Source organism: Hevea brasiliensis, chromosome 7 (assembly GCF_030052815.1).
Source record: "Hevea brasiliensis isolate MT/VB/25A 57/8 chromosome 7, ASM3005281v1, whole genome shotgun sequence".
NCBI lineage: Eukaryota > Viridiplantae > Streptophyta > Magnoliopsida > Malpighiales > Euphorbiaceae > Hevea > Hevea brasiliensis.
The window spans coordinates 98,942,665-98,962,743 of record NC_079499.1 but is presented as its reverse complement, the minus strand read 5'-3'; the positions used below and the strand labels follow the sequence as shown (position 1 = coordinate 98,962,743).

The 20,079-nt window shown below is 32.0% G+C and overlaps 1 protein-coding gene across 5 annotated transcripts; it reads right to left on the bottom strand.

Annotated features, from left to right (window-relative positions):
• Window positions 1-1,388: 1,388 nt before the first annotated feature.
• LOC110658828 (rhamnogalacturonate lyase B) lies at window positions 1,389-7,453 on the bottom strand. 5 transcript variants are annotated; one of them, XM_021816582.2, is made up of 16 exons: window positions 6,862-7,453; window positions 6,620-6,728; window positions 5,570-5,628; window positions 4,736-4,924; window positions 4,518-4,568; window positions 4,319-4,432; window positions 4,088-4,207; window positions 3,846-3,981; window positions 3,396-3,566; window positions 3,082-3,237; window positions 2,800-2,997; window positions 2,558-2,699; window positions 2,291-2,450; window positions 2,067-2,183; window positions 1,850-1,976; window positions 1,389-1,714 (listed from the first exon to the last, which is right to left on the bottom strand). In XM_021816582.2, the coding sequence occupies exons 2-16, from the start codon at window positions 6,710-6,712 to the stop codon at window positions 1,475-1,477; spliced, it is 2,073 nt and encodes a 690-aa protein (XP_021672274.2). In that variant the 5' UTR covers window positions 6,713-6,728; window positions 6,862-7,453; the 3' UTR covers window positions 1,389-1,474. The 5 variants fall into 5 exon arrangements, with proteins under 5 accessions (XP_021672274.2, XP_058006244.1, XP_058006245.1 ...); XM_058150261.1 differs by lacking the exon at window positions 5,570-5,628 and having other exon boundaries at window positions 6,615-6,728; XM_058150262.1 differs by lacking the exon at window positions 6,862-7,453 and having other exon boundaries at window positions 5,581-5,628; window positions 6,615-6,728.
• Window positions 7,454-20,079: the final 12,626 nt, after the last annotated feature.

The following is a 20,079-nucleotide window of genomic DNA, read 5'->3' as shown; positions in this document are numbered from 1 at the left end:
AGGGTGAGCTGAGCTCCCCAATTGAGTATTTATTGTGTTTACAGGTCGGGTGAGTCAAAAACTCCCCGTTGAAAGGTCCATTTTATGGCCGGACTCTGTCCGGTTGATTTTTTGAAATTAGGCCCAAATGGGCTTTAGAGTTGGGTTAAGTGAATAGTTAGGCTTACTACGGGCCTCGGGGGTTTTAGGCTGGCCCAGGTCCTAGTGCCGGTCCGACCCATAGGTTGGGTCGTGACAAGATACACATAATTGCTAATGAAAATCTCGTACAGTAGATGATTTTCATGCATGAAGATTTTCTACTACACAGGACCCTCATCAACAATACTACATATCTGATTTGTAATATCTCGATAAATATCTACTGAAACAATTTTATAATCTTAGCTGGAATTATATTAGAAGTAAATTACAGTTTTTTTTTTTTATCTATTTTTAAAGTTAAAGGGTTTTTTAGTTTTTAAGGGTTAACTTAATAATTTTTTAAAAATTTAAAAAATTTATTTAATCTTTTTGAAAAGTTGAAAGATTTAATTAGATCTCAAAATATTTAAAAATTTATATAACTATTTAACATAACTTAACTTAAGTAGCTTAAATAGACTTTTTACCTTTAAAATATGTTAGTAGAAACTCAGTAAAAAAAGAGGCTCAAAGAAAATGTGTCAAGGAGCTATCTCAAAGAGCTTAAATAGAACTTTTGCCTTTAAAATATATAGATAGAAACTCAATGAAAGAAGAGACTTAAAGAAAATGCATAAAAGAGCTACGTACGAAATTGTGAAGCTTACAAAACTGTTACACAAGTTTTCTCTACGGAATTTTCCTTAGTGACTTAAATAAGTTATCTTAGATATGTCCATAATTAATGACATTTTATGGGTATATATATATATATATATATATATATATATATATATATGAAATAAAAGTAAAAACATAATTGAAAAATGAACTAGTAATCTAATAGTACTCTAAATAACATTAATTGATTTTCAAAATGATTAAGCAAATGAGCCCATATATAAACCAAAAGGTTTCAAGATTTAGATCTGGGGGCACCTAACATTATGTTTAGATAGATAGAAAATAAGAGGAAAGAAAATTTGACAATAAAATAATTTTATTTTTCATCATTTTGTGTTTGAATTGATAAAAAATAAAGGGGATGAAAAATTTAAAAGAAAAATAAATTTTTTTTCATTCACTTCTACTTTCTCTCCAAAATAGAGAGAAAGTGAGAGGAAAATATAAAAAATTATAAATATATTCGTATATTATATAAGTTTTTATTTCTTAACTTGAGGGTAAAATTATGATTTTACTATTTATAAAATAACTTTCCGTCTTATATTTTCCTATCTCCAATCCAAACATAATGTAAGAGATGAGAAACTGTCAGTTCATTATCTATCTATGCTTGGAAAATATAGACAATATAAACATCTCCAAATAAATAGTTTCCAACCCGTCATCAAGTTTCTCTCGGTGCCTCTAAACGAATGTAATCATACATAATGCCCTGAAAGGGGCTATTACTTCTCGACTGAGTTAGATAAATTATATTATTTCCTTGGAGAAGTTGCGAAGATGGTACTTGAATACTATACAACCAATATAACCCATGAATTCCATGTCTTGCAATGGCGTTATCCTTGCCAATTAGTCCTGTTGTGAAAAGATGTGGATCGCCTCTTGCAGTGTTCACCCGCACCTTTTGCATATAAGATAAAAAAAGGTTTCAGTCCAGGATTTATGAGATCATTAGTCCTTCCAAAATAAAAGGTTGCGCTAAATCGTTAACCAAGCAGTGTGTGAAAGTGGTGGCCAGTGTGAAAGATATATATACCTGGAGTTCAGACATATGAGCTGATGCCAAGGCTACTTGGATTGTATAATTTCCACTTTGGCTTACACTTTCTAGTTCAAATATGATCTGCCATGTGGTTGCCTCGTATGTCTTATTTCCCATCTCTCTGCAGTGCAAATAACATTAGAACCGGAACTTAGAGAATTAACTTCAAGTGAAGGACACGTCGAGAGGTATAAATAGGTGTAACAGGTACCTCGTAACATGGGCAAAGAACCAATCTTGAACATAAGTATTAACACCAACATTATATATGAGATCGTTCTTAGGATACATATCAGCATATCTTTCCCATAATCCGTATTGCCTAAATCTGTACAGGAAAGGTACTAATTAATCAGGAATGAAGCATAGTGATAATTAAAGATTAAAATGGTATAACAGGAAGCTAGGCTTGTGACAATGCGGATGAGAGCTGACTTGTCTGTTGGGTGATTGGTGTACAATTTGTTCATGAGTGTTGGGTATGTGTCTGGTACATAGAACTCAGAAGCAGTACGATCAGGAATGCCTATTTCCCAAAGAGTTGGACCATTTCTTGGAGGATCATATACAAGGACACCCAATTTGATCTTAGACCCTGTAGTTCAACATGCAAATTACCTCATCCACTAGAGTAAAAAGGAATTGAGGCAAAAAAAAAAAATCAAATATTAACATAAGAAGGCTGTTATAGGTTATTCATACTTGGTTCAATGATGATATTAACATTATATTTGTAATCTCCAATGATACCAGGAACCCATGCATACAAACTATAATTCCCAGCTCTCACATTATTTATTGAGAAGATTCCTTTCCTGTCAGCTTGAGTCCAAAATTGATAACCCTGTACGTAAATTAAAAAAAAAAATATATATAGAAATCCCAGCTAAGAGATTCCTCATCTTACTAAATGATTCAGAAATAAATTTCAATTTTGTTTCAACCTTTGCTTCCATTTGCCATGAGCCCACATCTCCTGGTGCTGCCAATCCCACATAAGCAAAACTTGCATGCATTAACCTTTCATTGATGTATCTGTCACGAACTATTAATTGACCTAAAACATTTCCCCGTTGATGAGAAGAGGGGAAATCTTCAGATTGAGGAAAATTGTATGGCCAGCTTCTAACTTCAGTTGACATCTAATAACAAACATCAAGCATGAGTACTCAGAATGTTATCCAAATTCTCATGAAAGAAGAATGACTAAGCTAGTAGATATATACCTGTTCTTTAGCATCTTCCCAAAGAGCTTCCGGATCTTCAGAGGGCGAAATGGAATTAAGATAGACATAGGCAGGGCCAAGAACTTTCTTCCATGGCTCTCCATTTCGATACTCTGTATTTAAGTCCTCCCCAGCATAATGAGTACTAGTAAACATCTAGATGAAAATGACTGAATTAGGCTGAATACATTATATACGACGAAAAAAAAAAAAGGAGAGAAATGGCAATCCTAATGCAACAATGTAAAGGCCTTCTAACCAAATTTATAAACTGTTAACAAGTTGTGAAAATTTTCCATATATCATAGACTTACATTGAGGACAGTAGGCCCCACATGAGAGGTCAGATCTTGCTTGGTGGGCCCACCAACGCGAAATTCATTACTGGGTGTGATCATCCAAAATCCTACTGGTGGGTCGTCTGATATCCAACCATGCACCCTGTTGTCTCTGACCTCACAAGAGTATTGATATTTATCATCTACCTGCATGCATCCCCCCACAATATCAAGAAACAGAATAAAAATATACACATGACCTCAAGTGTAATTCAGTGAATCTATTTTGTAAATTCCTAAGAAATTAATTAATTTGATATCAACTACAATTGTTTCTTTGGGACATTTTATCAGATACCTTACCTACATCTACAATCAATTACGATTTTCAATTCCTAACACCATCTTTTTCATTTTTACATGCAACCAAAGCACTTATCTCCAAATAATAAAATGAGAAACTGAGATGAAGTTAGAGTTAATTACCTCTCCTCTAAGTTCTGGGTTGATTGGATTGGTTAAGAGAACAGCTTCAGGATAGGCCAGAGGGAGGCCAGTAAGGCGATCTTCAGGCATTGGCATTACCCTTTGCCTATCATCAGACAATGCCATGAAGTGAAACCTGACCATTGATGTCATACATAACTTAAATGTTCTCGCTGCCCTTAATTAATTAATATAAAAAAAAATAATCAAAGATAAATTTAGTTTGTTAATTCTTCTATTACTTTTCTTTGTGAAGCTTGAAAACCACTCTAATTTGATCCATATCAACATCAGGCCATCCTTCCAAGCGTTCCAATATGGTATACAGATAAAATCCAGAGCTTCCACGTCGAATTATATACCTACAAAGTTGAATTTAGATCCTTAAAATACAAGAAATCCGGGTTTAGACTCTGTAAACTCCATTTATTTCTTAAAATTTGGTAAGTGTAATGCAAGGAATTAAAGTTCACCTTTTGTCAACATTCAAGGGAACTGCGTCCATGGAAGGGCTCCATCTTTTGGAGAATGAAACCTCTACTTGGTCTTCATTTTCCATTATGACACTAAAATCTGTCGCTTGCAGCCTGAAAAAGCAGTAATTAACCATAATTTCAACTAGAAAACAACAAAATTTTAACTAGAGCTCATGCATTAGATGGGTTTACTTACTTGTCATAGATGATGGGCTCTCCAGGTCGGTTCCATACCACATCCCAATATCTGAACTCGAAGAATTTCAAACCCCAATTAGAATTTCAACACAAGTATCAATTATACCTTAATTTCAAATTAATTAAAATTATTTATATGATTTTATTTTTTTGGCGCTATCAAACATAAAGCCTGGATTAATATTAGGCAGGAATAATTAAAGAGTAAATGCATACCCTCGATTATCTTCTTCATTAACGATTTCAAGTATGTTATCGATTCCTTTGTATTTAATTTCGATGACATCACCACCTGGACTAGAGAAAGTAACTCGAACAAGTCCATTGTCAATCACCACCTGATTACTGGTTATTTGTAGCTGAACCCCAAGAGCTGAGCTGTTATTAGTCGTCCTTAGAATTTTTCTGCACATGGAAATCAGTCTAATTAACTCATTTTTAATAAGTTTAACATTCTAATTATTTTATAGAAGATAGTGTAGAAGTTCAATTTCTAACATTTTCTGGCAATCGGAAGATGGCCTAACTGATCTTCTTACACTAAGTTTGGATTATCCTAACATGGTTTCATCGTATTTAAGAAAATTATTAAATTATTTTGCATCATATAATACATATATTCTCGATCTAAATAAGGATTAAAGTGAAAAAAGTAGAGAAAGATGGCTCCCTGTAGCTCACCAGATGCTGTTCAAATTATGTCTCCATTAAAATTAAAAGTTCTAACATTTTCTCTCCCCTATATATATATATATTATTTTATAAAAGAAAAACATATAGAAGAAGGTTAAGAATTATTGATGATTGAGCCTTTGGTCAAATGTGAGAATTGGAAAACAACACATGTAATTGTGTGGCCTTGTAGACTTATTATTAACTTCGTGACTGTGATTGCCAGAACAAAAGAAAAAGGCCCAAGCAGGTTTTTCTCAGTCCGTGATATGAATTTCCCATCTTTACAATCATCGCAAAAAGGAGAATTTTGTGGGACCAACAATACCCATTTTTTAGCTGATAAGAAAAAAAAAAAAAAAAAGGTAAAAGGCCTACCCAAGTAGTACCTTGGTATGGTGCAAAATTAATTGCTTAAATAAGATGTCCTTATGCTGCTGAGATGAGAAGAGGAAATAATTAGAGTTTGGCACTAAAAGTTAAAGAAGAAGGATAATGCGAGAAGAGAAAGGGCAAGAAAGAATGCAGAGGGGCCACCGCACGCCAAACAAAATGTGAGTCTTTAAGGATAAAAAATTTAAAGCAAAGGTTCTTCTAGGAAGGTATGCCTTGTATTTTACTGTTTCAACAATATACAAGTCATGTGAATGAATATTAGAACTATACATGGTTTTTTAGCCTCTCGAACCAAATCCACAAGAATCATACCAATCGAATTTATTTTAATTTTTTGATTTGATTTTAATTTTTTATTAAGTATTAAATTAAGATCAGAATTGAAAATTATATATATATATATATATATATATATATATATATATATATATATATATATGTATTATGTACTAAATACAACTCAATATTATATTTTAAATATCTATATTTTCTTTATAATTTTAGTTATAAATATATTAAATTATTTTATAATTTTTAATTATAAGTGTATTATTTTATATATATATATATATGTGCTTAATTCATAATTATATTTATATATTATAGTTAAAAAATTTTATAATTTAAAAATAAATAAAAGATATATTAAATAATATATTATGAATCAATAACTTATTTTAAAATGTAAATGTTAATTTAAGTATGAATTTTATAGAAATAATTGTATAAAATTTTTTTAAAAATTAAAAATTGAATTAAAATCGTACCAAATCAAGTAGAAAAATTGAAAATTATATTAAATTAAAATCAAAACAACAAATCAAATTAGAATCGTATCAAAATTTTAATTTGATTTTGATTTCTAAATAGACTCCAAACCAGAATCAAAACCGAAAACCTTTGCGAAATTTCAATAATTCTTTCTCCGCCAATATTCGACTATTATGTCTGATTACATCATACACACAAAAACTCAATAATAATGAAAATGACAGTGAAGAAAACAAAGAGGAAGATGAGGAAGAACCTAACTGGGGTCTTCGCGGAACAGGCAATAAGGAAGAAGAAGAAGCAAAGAACGGTTGCCAGCCAGCCAGACTCGCCAAGCAAATGGCTCTTGCCCATTTTGTACGAAGAATTTCTACAAATCATTGATACAAATCACAAAGCAAGAAAAGGAAAGAAAGAAAGTTGCACAAGAAAAAGAAAACCCCAGAAAGATATAATTTGATTAAAAGAAAAGTCGATGACTAAACAGAAGAGATAAGACATACCTTGCTTAATGCCAATGTAAGCCAGACGAAAGCTGATTTTCAAAGCAAAAGAAAGTATTGAAAAAAGAGAAGACCAAGGTATCTGATAGAAGAGTAATTTTTCTTGTGTGTGTGTGTCTGTTTTCTGGTCGTTATACTAAATTTGCCAATCAACCCAAGTGAATGGCCTTTTAATAACTCGGAAATGGTTGTTGAGCCTCTTATATATGTTGCAGTTATGGCTGCTTTGAATATTGTTTTCTATGCTGGAAAAGTTTTAAGGAGCCAAAGCCCTCTGCTTTTTGTTGGGTTTCAAGCTTTCATTTGAAAGAAAGAAAGCCATTTTATGGGAAAATTTGCTCGTTTTCCAACTGGGTCATTCCTGAGTATCACGTTCAAAGTTGCTTGTGCACGATTTTGACAATCTTGACGCATTTTAGCATATAGAATAAATTCTAAGTCTTATTACAATCAATGTTGTTTGACTATCCAGTCATTTTAAATATTTGTCTATATCTAATTGATTTGCTATTCCATATAAATTGCTTATATGAAATTATAACTTCACCATATGATTACTCCGTATGGGTGGCTGCTGAAGCCAACCTATGACAAATTTCAATTTTATATATATATATATATATATATATATATATATATATATATATATATATATATATATTCCCAAATTTCATATATAGGAAAAAAGTCAATTATTATGCTAAACACATGAAAGCATATTTAATTGGTGAATTTTAAAGAAAATACATTTATTCAAATACTTATTTTAAAACCCTATTATGTGGAATTAATAAAATTAAGTATTCTCATAAGCATCACATTTCACATTAGAACTTCAACTCGACTGTTGCTTAATGGTGGATGTTTCTAAATTCTAGTAGACTTTTTTTTATTAAAACCTTCCACCTCTGATTTGGGTCATAATAGGAATAAGTCCATAATTTATATTTATAGGCTGAACATATATATTTATTTACAGTATTTTTAATTTAAATTTATATATTTTATTGTTAATTAATTATAATTTGGATTTTATTCTAATAGTTAATTGAAGTCCTAAGCCATTGTGATTATATAAAAATCATGAAGTTGCAAACCCACTTATAAGCCCACAGCTTAGAATCCAAGGATCAGCTCCATATATATATCCATGTGAATTTCCACTAACTCACTCAAGCCAAAAATCGTAGCATGGAAGCCACAATAGGACTAGGTGGTCTCCTATATGGGTTTTCTTTATGGAATATTATTACTATTATTATTAGTTTAAGTGGCAACCCAAGGAAAAGGACCACAAAGGAATATGGCAGGCAGTAGCTCTTTCTTGAAGGTTCAATAGTTTAATGGGATCAAACCTTAGTGGACTAGAGAATTGGGTTACTTTAATATGATGTGCAAGAATGTGCCCTTCTCTCTTCTTCTTCTTCTTCTTCTTCTTCTTCTTCTTCTCTTTTTTATTTTTTTCATCAATAATTTAATTACTTGTCTTAAGTTTTTAAATTCATTAATTTTATTATAAATGTCTTACGATTGAATATATAAAAATGTTGAAACATTCAAACATTACCTTTAATATATATATATATATATATATAAAAGTTGACTCATGAAATCGCTACTTTAATAAAGAAGTTGTTAATTAATTTTTGGAGTTGATTTTTTACAAGAATTTGAGAGACTCCAAATTGCAATAGTGCGTAACTTCTTGACTATTGACAAAGTATGCATAGGGACCAGGCTTTGAGTTACAAAATAAGCGGGCAGGTTAACTTTTTCTTGTGGGTCTTTTGACTTTTTATTATTTAGAGTGGAATTTTTCAAAGTATTAGGGATGTTAGGTATTATATATAACTCATCTTTTCTATATGGAAGCTCTCTTTTAAGTTTGTGGTTTCCATCTTCAAATTGAAGGTGGTATTCATGTAAAGCTCTCACAACAATAACGATTTTAGAAATCGAATCTCTAATCTTATGGTTAAAGCTTGCATGAGTATAGTTTCATCCATAAAGCTCTCTTGTTTTGGTTGAGCAACACAAGATTCCCCTAATAAATTTGTTAGCTAACCCCACTTCAATTTATTATTTCCTTCCTTTTCCTTTGGGCCATTTATCAGTTAGTTAACGATCCTAATAGATTATGACTCAGTTTTCTAAACTTATGAGCTTCTTCATAAATTGTGGTTATTATTCTAACTAATCAATGTTATCCTGCTCATTCCATATCAATTTCTTTATACCTATCCGTTGATAAAGTCATTGTACTAACTTATTAACTGTATAAACTATATAAATTTAGGCTAGCTTAATTGAATTTGTTATAATTTAGGTCAATTCAACTGATTGATTTTTCTTTTTTTTTTTTTTTAAATTTCTTTGAAGAAATCATAGCGCATTAAAATAGTCAAATCTAATTCTAATTCAATTCAATTAAGTCAAAATTGAACTAAGCTCATAAAATTTTGATTTAATTTTAATTTTAAATTAGATTGGACTAAGCCACCCTACATAGTTTGGGTTGGATTTATTTTTTGTATTTAGACTTTGAGTCTCACATTGAAAATTAAGTATTAATGAAATCTATTTTTGACAAAAAAAATTATTTTACACAATGCATTTTTTTTTCTTTTTTTGGTATCCTTTAATTATTTATTGATTTTTCCAACAATGGACTAAAGAATGAAAAAACAAAAAATTCAAGTTCATTTGTTTCGTGGAAAATATTTTCTTGAAAAATATTTTTTGTATTTTCTGACGTTTGGGCACTTAGAAAAATTAATCAACAGAAAATATTTTCTTAGTCAAAGAGAAAACTAAGTCATTTTTAAGAAAAATAACTCCTATTTTTTTTAAATAAAAGTTATTTTCTCTTTTTAAAATTTTGATAATCTTATTAAAATGTGAATACACTTATATATGTATGAAATAAATATATATTATTAATTTAACATTACGACTAAACAGTAAAAAATATTTTCATAAAAGTTAAATTTTTAAAAATATTTTTTATATTTTTCATATATAAACAAACGCAGCCTCAAATTTAAATTCTTTGAATAAGTTGAGTGAGATGATATATATATATATATATAATTTTTTTTTTCAACCATTGTAATGCAGCTTAGTGTGGGGGAAAGAAATGGGCTAAGACAAAACAATCACAGACATGAAAAAAGGCCTAGCCCAAATATAAATATATTTACCTTAACCCTAGCCCATATTATATAGCATCATTATTCATTACTAAACATATGACACCCTATCCTATGAAGCCAGATAACTTCTGGAAAATGGGGAACCTCTAGGAGTTCATTAGTCGTACGATCGATATGCATCGAAATTTCTAAAATTTTTTTATTATTTTTTATTTTATTCTTTTTTTTAACTCAAAGGAAATTTGAGGAGAATTTTAATTTATAATTCAAATTTTAAGAAGGGTTTTCAACTATTATTTTAAACATTAATAATTTTAAAGAAAGAATTATGTGAGAAATAGGAAAAAGAAAAGAAAGAAAACAACCCTTATTTTCACAATTATATTTATTAAAATTTCAATCAATTAAATTAATAAAAATATATAAAGTAATATATCTTTATTAAGCTCCCACATAACTCAATTAATTTATTTTGATAAAATTTAAAATTTATTAAAAGTATACTTCACTATTTTAAATATTTAAATACTTTCTTTATAGTAAAAAAAAGAAATAATTATTTATTATTATGTAGTCCACCAATATTCTCGATTTATTAAATATTTATTGAATAAATTATTTCTCAAATTAATTTTAATCACCAGAATCAAATTTTAGTAGTTATGGACTAAGAAAATAATCATAACCACAGCTAAAATTAAGTTATATCTACTTAAATATTAATAAATATTATTAATAAATTTTTATTCAGTGATATGAAACTCATTTTTAGTAATATTTTAAATTAAATTTCATTTAAAGTCAATTATATATAAAAAAATAAAAAAACAAATACTCTCTATCTTAAAAATTTATTTTTTCTAATTTTACTATTATCTATTATTATTTTCAATATATTTATCTCTTCTTAACACTTTTTTATATTCCAATGATATTATTTTTTTACAAATTTGCTTAAACAGTTGAATTCATATCATTATTAGGATACTTTAGATAATTATTAGTGTTTCTTTATGAAAATAATATTATTTAATTATTTTCTTAATTCTTATACAAAAACCTTGAAAAGTTATTAAAATAGGACAGAGGGAGGGAGTATTAATTTTAATTTTTCACATATTTTAAGAAAATAAAATTAATAATACTGTCAACTCATATTTTTATTATATTTTTCTTAAAATTTTCTTTACTAATTAAAAATGCCATCTTTTTCTAGATTTGGAGTTCAATGCCTTGAAAATATAAAAAAAATTACAATTAAACTTCATATGTTACTATGAAGTTAATGAAGGGTAGAATAGGTTCGCTTTTTTTTTTTTAAAAAAAAATTTGTAAAAATAGATGAAAGTTTTGAGACATGTTAAAAATAAGGCTTAATGAAAAAAAAAAAAAACAATTTTGTCTTTCGTGAAATTTATCCATAATTTTTAATTTTAATAATTTTATCCAAAATTTCAAAAAACTATTTCAATTGCATCTAATTTTTGCCCATCAAATCTTCAATTTTGTTTTTTTGACTTGTTTATGACGATCATGAGGATCCATCCTTGTTATTATTATTTATGAACACTTATCAGAAACAGAGATTTGAGAAACTGAACTGTATCTTTCTTGATTTAAAATGTTAAATACAAGTAGTTATATACAGAGCAAAGCTTATTGATGAAGGAAACAGAAGTCAACAAAATACAACTATAATGAGTTGTCTCTTATTAGATTGATAACATCTGCTAAAATTAACTATAACTTACACAACTTGGACACTACAAAATGATGAGAGACGCCAGTAAAGGCCTAGTAAAAATATCTACCAATTGTTGTGCAGGAAAGAGATTAGAAGGCATGATGAAACCACATTGCAGTTGCTCTCTTACTAAATAATAATCAATATCTAAATGCTTAGTCCCCTTATGGAATATAGGGTTATTGGCAATGTGAATGGCTGCCTGATTATCACACTTCAGAGAAATGGGAAAGAGACTTGCAAATCTCTGAGAATGTAGGTGACACATAATAATCCACAAAAAGTAGCAGCCATGCTATGATACTCAGCTTTGGCACTAGATTTAGAAACAATATTTTGTTTCTTAGTTTTCCAGCCGATGAGTTCATCTCCAAAAAAAAAAAGAAAAATACAAAAACCTGTAAGCGATTTTCAAGGGAAACAACGAGAACCACAATTTGCATCACAAAAGGCCCGTAACTGAAAATTTGAGGTACTAGGAAAATATAATCCTTTGGAAGGACAAGGGTGCATCCCAATGTGGTCTCATAGGAGCAGACATGAATCGGCTTAAATGTTGCACTGAATAACTAATATTACGTCTAGTAATGTTGATATACAGTAGCCTGCCAATCAATCTATGAAATTTATCAGGGAGTCACAATTCTCCAACATCAAGTGATAAATGAAGACCTTTGGGAAGAGGCATAGACACTGGTTTGGCATCTTGCAACCCTGCATCTTTTATAACATCCAGAATAAATTTCCTCTGGCTGATAATAGTTCCAGCATCTGATCTAGCCACTTTCAAGACCAAGAAGTATTTAAGGAAGCCAAGATCTTTGATAGTAAATTTGGAGTGCAAGCTAACTTAACTTGTTCAATCTGCTGTGAATCTGTTCTAGTCACAATCACATCATTTAAATAAATGAGGAGAGCAAGGAAAACACCATTATGAGTCCTGGTAAACAAACAATTGTCATGAAGTGATTTTATAAAACCCAAGGACTGTAAGTGTGATAACCCGAACCAAGAAAGTGGTCCAATGAGGGCGGGGAGTGGCATTAGAGAGTAAACTCCCGGCAGGCTTCTAGGATGGCGAGGCTACCTAGGATAGTGGAATGACGAGCACAGGAATGAATCGAATCATACATTGAAAATGGAGAAAACTAATCACTAGAGGTGCCTTTTGGTGGAATAGCCTGGAGAGTTGGAGGAACTCCAGGGTTAAGCGTGCTTACTTGAGAGAAATCCTAGGATGGGTGACCTCCTGGGAAGTTCTCCATTCCACCTACGGGATAAAACCGTGAGGCTCAGGATGGGGTGGGCCAAAGCGGACAATTCCTCTAGTGGTTAGAGCAGGGGCGTTACAGATGATATCAGAACCAGACCCCCTCTAGTAGATGTGTAGTTTGAGGACGAACCAGGCGGAAGCTGGTGGGCCTATGATGACCCAACCAGCGAAAGCAGTCCAATGAGGCCAGGGAGTGGCATAAGTGAGTAAACTCCAGGTAGGCTTCTAGGATAGCGAGGCTACCTAGGGTAGTGAAATACGAGACACAGGAATGAATCAAATCATACATTGAAATGGGGGAAATTAATCACTAGAGGCGCCTTTTGGTGGAATGGCTTGGAGAGTTGGAAGAACTCCGGGGTTAAGCATGCTCGCTTGAGAGAAATCCTAGGATGGGTGACCTCCTGGGAAGTTCTCCATTCCATCTATGGGACAAAACCGTGAGACTCAGGATGGAGTGGGCCAAAGCGGATAATTCCTTTAGTGGTTAGAGTAGGGGTGTTATAGTAAGAAAGTAGTGAACTCAAGATTCCATTGCCTTAAGGCTTGTCTAAGCCAATAAAGAGATCTCTTTAACAAGCAAAATTGAACTTGTAGTGCTTTCGTATAACCATCTAGAGGCTTCATAAAGACTTCTTCATCTAGATAACCATGTAAAAAAGCATTTTTGATACCAATTGAAAAATTGGCCATTGATACATAATTGCTAAAGAAATAAAGATTCTCATAGTCATAATTTTGGCTTTAGGAGAAAATCTCTCCTTGAAATCCAATCCCTTTATCTGATTATACCCTTTTGCCACCAAACGGGCCTTATACCTCTCAACTTCCCCATTTGGCTTGTATTTAACCTTGAAAACCCAGTTAGAACCAATAGCCTTCTTCCCTTTAGGTAATGAACAGAGTTCCTAGGTACCATTTTGTTTGAAGGCCTACAATTCTTTATCCATGGCCTCTACCCGATTTGGGTTTCTTACAACCTAAATGTAGTTTATAGGCTTTTGAATTTTAGACACTAAATTAAGGTAAGTAGAGTAGGTAAAAGCAAAAATATATAAGGGTATACCTGTATTAGTAGAGACTGCAGTTGAAATAGCAATATGAGAGAATGAATTACATATAAAATCTCGTAGCCATGAAGGTTTCTAGTGAACTCTAATACTCTTTCTAAGTTGAGGAACAGGTGTGGAATGATGAGAATTTGGTGTAGCAATTTGAGTGGAAGGCAAAGATGAAGAATGAAATTTAGAGGATAGGGATTGTGGTGAAATGGGACTGGAAATAGGATGGGACAAAGGACTAGGACCATTAATTAGAAGAGTGGCAAATGAGGTTAGAATATCAGAATGAGAAAGAATAGGAAGTGGACTGATTAGAATCATGATGAATAGACTTATCAAAAGGGAAAATATGCTAAAAAAACAAGACATCTCTATTAACAAAATATTTTATCAGTTTGCAAATCTAATAATTTGTACCCTTTTTAAGTGCTTGGATAACCTAAAAATAGACATTTATGAGCTCTTTCTTAAAATTTCTTTACTAGTGATACACTATAATTAGAATAGGCCTCCAGATAAAGGACACATGCCCTATTACTATGTCCAGATATACATATGACTCTGAAGACCAAAGCGTAAAAAGTACCTATTCATTCAAGAGAGAGAACTCCTTGAACCCTTGCACCAATAGCCTCGAACCTCTAATGTGCCACACAGATACAAAAGAGGTTAGCCTGGTAACTTTTAAGCTTAAACACTTAAACGATATCATAACGAAGTCGTCTTGGGGCAATTCAGTCAAAACACTAGGATTGAATGGGATACCCACTCCCTCTTACCCTACGAGAACCAGTCAAATCGCTTAATGGAACGTTGAAAGAGTCACTAGTTCAGTCACTATAGATATTAGTAATGCCATGAACCCACAAGTAAGAAAAACCTGACCCAATTAGCCACTAACACCCGGATGAATAAATGACCAAATAATGGTTAAATTAAGACTAGGAAAATAGTAATTATGGCTTAGGGAAATATAAGCATAAAGGTTTGATAAAGATCTAAGTATCTCATGCATCCATTGACTAGTTTAGGTTAGAGAGTATCCCTAAGAAGGGGTCCAAAAGTCCCTCACTCCTAAGGGGAAACTAGTCGTATGAACCACTCATAAGTCCCAACTGACCAACCCATTCTTCCTATCATAGCCAGAGATTGTCAGAGTGATCTTGATTCGACCTTGATGTAATCATTAGTGATTAAGACAGCCCATTTGTGCACCCTTTACAAGTGTCGAGTTGGCATTGGATACCCAATTCTATAAATAAAGGAACCTCCACCCTAGAGGGACCTTAGATAGAGAGAGGGATAGTCCTACTCCCACTGAGGCATACTCTCTAAGATTAAAGCCCTCAGTATAAAGGTAGTTGTATCTCCCTTGTATTCATGAAATCAGCTAACCTTACCCCTTTATACACTTGTTACAATTTCATTAGACCATCCTTTTCTTAATCATCAACTAGCACCGTCTATGGGAATGAAACAAGCTTTGCTAAAGTTCCTAAAAACAAAACCCCAACCACTACTTACCTATTGAGATCCACATGGTAGACCAAGAGAACCCTTTCCCTAACCAAATGACGGCAAAATAGAATGCCAACCCAGTAGATCCTCCCCTTCCATCCCAACATCTATTTACCATTCCAAGTTTTTAGGCTTGCTTATTTGGGACCCTCTCTATCAATAATGCTAATGTGACGTCCACCTCCAATTTGACTCTTCCCACACCTACCAACAATGGTCTTCAGATAATGTTTCTTTAGATATCTCAGATGAACATCTGGTTGAATCAAACAATGCAATAAAGAGGACTAATCCCTCCTTACGTATCAACATTTGATGTATGGGCACCACTAAAAGAAGCTGATTATGTCAATGCCTTACCTAGGCAAAGTAGGCATAGAAGATAAATGGGAGAAAGTAAGGAGCTGCTAGTAAGAATAAGAAGCCAAACTGTCCTGAATCAAATTGTTCAAGATGGAAGTCGTGAAAGGGTTACTACTTCTTTAACAGATCCCACTAGCTCATGGAAGACATCTATAATATAAGAGAAGAAGAAGAAGTGCAAGTGGATCTCACAGCTTCCACGAGTAAGAATTACAGGAGTAGCTAGAAGAGGCACAGTTGGAGATGGCAATGTTGATGAAAAGATATAGAAGCTACTCAAGCAAGTACGAGCGAAATTTAGAACCAAAGTAAGGCCCAACAACAAGCACTTGAAAACCACGTCCCCTTTCTCGATTGAGATTCTGTAAGAAGTTATCCCTAAGAAATTTATGATGCCCACCATGACTCCCTATGATGGTGCTAAAAACCCTAGAGACCATGTTATTAACTATAAAACATTCATGGAGCTACAGACCCATTTAGATGCATTGCTGTGCAAAGTGTTTCTGACCAACTTGACTTAGACCTGGCTCTATAATCATGAATAGGGAACAATTAAATCTTTTCCTGATTTAGATAATGTAACACCTCTCACCCATCTACAGTGTAGCCGAGCAAGGCGTGTCACACGGAGTGCCGGAGCACCTAATCTTATCTGATTTCATTATAGTTCTTGATTTACTTATTCAAAAACTTTATCTGAGGTTTAGGCTATTTTTACTGTTTATCAAAATCTGACTAATTTAGAAAATTCAAAAATTTTAATGATAATCCGACAGAGTACCAGTTGTAATTTGGACTAACAGTTCTTCTGAACCTGCCAAAAATAATTTCAATATATGCTCAAATTCATAACTCAGATTATCTCAAAGCATTCTCATCAGTTTCTCAAACTCAGATTCAGTCTCAAAATTTCTCAAATTCAATCTCATTCAGAATCATTATGATTAGATAATCAATTCAAATATCAGAATTCTTATATTTCATTAACTTATATAATTTGCCAATTAAGTACATAAATTTATCAAGTATAGGATATACAAATAAAATTATAGTTACTAATTCACATTACAATATAAGCAGTAATTATAATGTACATATTAGAAAACATGCTTAAAATGAGCCCTATTTACATGCATTGCTGAGGAGGTGACAATCTTGAACTCTTCTGATACTTCTTGTAACACCCCTTACCCGGTCTATAGTGTAGCCGAGCAAAGTATGCTACATTCGGTGCCCGAGCATCCTATTCTGTCTTGTCATGTACAATATTAATTCATTTATATTATATTATGTGTAGAAATTTTTTTTTTATCCCATTCTGTCACATCATTTCTCATGTTAATCGTTCATGTACCATATCATAACATTACTCATAAAATTTTCAAATAAAATAAACCTGCATTTTATTCATATAACATTACTCACAATAATATACAATTTTATATACAATCCAAAATTTAGTTGCATATCTCCATCTGATTTATTACATATAATAACCAAAATACAAAATCTAACTATACATGAGCCCTACCAAAAAGAACTGTGAGGTGACAATCTACACTGTAGAAGATCTGCTCAAGTTCTGTCTAGGCTCTACTGCTGCTGCTGGTGTGGCTCTCCTGTACCTACGCGTGGTAAGAACCAACGCGCTAAGCATAATGCTTAGTGGTGCATATATTGAAATAAAAATAAACAAATAACTAAAATAATTATTCTACGTGTATTCTTATAAGGAAATATAAAATTTTATGAATTTCTAGGTCTTTTACATGCTTATAGAACTTTGGACAAAATAAATTAATCGGAGTCTTTTTATCATGTATCTTATGTTTAATTCAATGAAGTTCACCTTAATAATATTCTCATGTATTTATTTCAATTAAGGATTTCTACTTATTTCTATGTCCAAGTAATCTATGACAGACTATAAAGACTGGATACACGGGTGTATACAAATTAGACAGCCGTATGTCTATCAAGTATACAACGGTCATATCAGGCACAAGGCCAGCGAACAGGCATAAGCCATTAATAATAAAAATTGGCACTATGGCCATCGGGCAGGCATAAAGCCAGTAGAATAATCATCTTAGACATATGTTGTTTGTCAATGATTATCCCTATGGGTAGTACTGCAATATGTAGTCCCTAATTGGTATACCAATCAATCCAAGCTATATAAATGAGTTTAGGTGTACTTTGGGCAGAATAATATTATTAAGTAATTATAATTTCATTAATTCATGTTATTTTTATGCTTAACAATTTATTCTAATTCATTTCATGTCCTATGCCTAATTGTTTTATGGACTTTTCTTTACGTCCAGATTTGGTGCACTGTTTTTACATAGCAGATTGACTAGGATGTGGCCACTGTTTGGCCACACTTTCTTCATAGTATTTGTTTCTCTATATCTTATAGTCACTCAGAAATTTTTATTACAATTTTTCAAGTTCTGTAGAATTAATTATGGCCAAATCACTAGCCTGGACTCATGTACCCTGTTCTACCAGGACTCATGTTTAGATCAAAAACTTTGACTCCCATTTTATGGTTCTTATGTTCATAATTTGGGGACCAAGTCTAAAAAAAAGTTGGAGCCCTGTTTCTTAGGGTTCCAGATCTGTATGGCCCAACCTAATTGGAGTTTTCTAGTAGGAGATATAGCTAAATGTGTGTTCTGAGGTCAAATGGTTCTTTTGAAAATTTCCAGAATTTATATGTTAACTTAACCTAGTCAATTGACCTAGTTCCTTAGGTTTCTGGGTTTTGGTTAAAAGATCAATATTCTATATCTATGTCTTATAAAACTTTTGCCATTGCTTTCATTGCATTTGGATTTTTATAGACCAAGTTATGGCCATTTTGCCAAAACTGGTCGGGTGAGCTTTTGTCCAGAAAATTCTGGGCAGAATAGTGCAGGTCAGTTTGGTGTCCCGATTTGAGTCAACAATTTCATTTGGTTAGAGGCATTTCTGGGCTTGGTGTTCTCAATGAAAGTTGTAGTCCTAGGTCTAATCTTTCTACTGGTTAAAATTCAGATCATTTAGACTTGTCTAGAAGAAGTTATGGTCAAATGAACATGTACTGTTCATTTGGTCAATTTTCTGGGTTCAAGGTCTGGACATCCGAATTGGGACAGTAAATTGGTCAACTTATGGATAGAATTTTGGCATGGTTTCCTCATGAAAAATGGGGCATTTTGTCCTAGGTTTCATCTCCAATTGGCCTCACACCAATTGGAGCAACACAACTCCAGTTATAACTCAAACAATGCACTGGACTCAAAGGTCCGATTTTCCTGCATAAAAATCAACACTCCCAAACTCAATTCTCCCAACTCCACAAACTTCATTTAACATATATAGCACTTCTAATGGTCATTAAATCATCTCAACATCATCCATTTCAAGACACACATCAATTTCCTCAAAGTTAGGTCAAAAACCCTAACTCACAATTCTTCAATTCATGTAAACACATGCCAATCAATTTGTTCATCACAATTACTCATCAATATCACTAATAAACACAAATAATTTCCTCAAAACCATCAAACCACAACTCATATAATGGTTGCTGAAATTTAGAAATTTTCTATCCCTACAAATTTCTTTTAATTTTATATCAATCTAACTTAATTTAGCAAGCTTGTCATACTTAGAAAAGAAATAGAAATAAATTAGTGCACTAACCTCTTTGAGATCAATTTAAGCTCTCCAAAACTTCAATATTTCTTCTCTTTGTAAATACCAATAGCTTTCCCAAGACTAGAAATGAATTTTTTGTGAAGGTTGTATGAAGATTTATGGAAGAAATTAAGAGAAATAAAGCTTGAAAAAAAGAAGAAGCTATGGAGCTTTCTTTAGGGAATGGTTCGACCAACTCTAGAAAATGGAAGAAGATGAGTGATTTTTGGGGTTTTTTTTTTTTTTATCTCATTTTAACCTTTTTTATGAATGCTTGTTGAATAGTGATTGGCTAACAAATTTTTATTACATCATGCTTACATGTGCATGATGTCATAATCCTAATTAAATTTCATTTTCTTTTCTTTTCTTTTCTACTTAATTTCAATTTAATTTGTAGCAATATTTATTCAT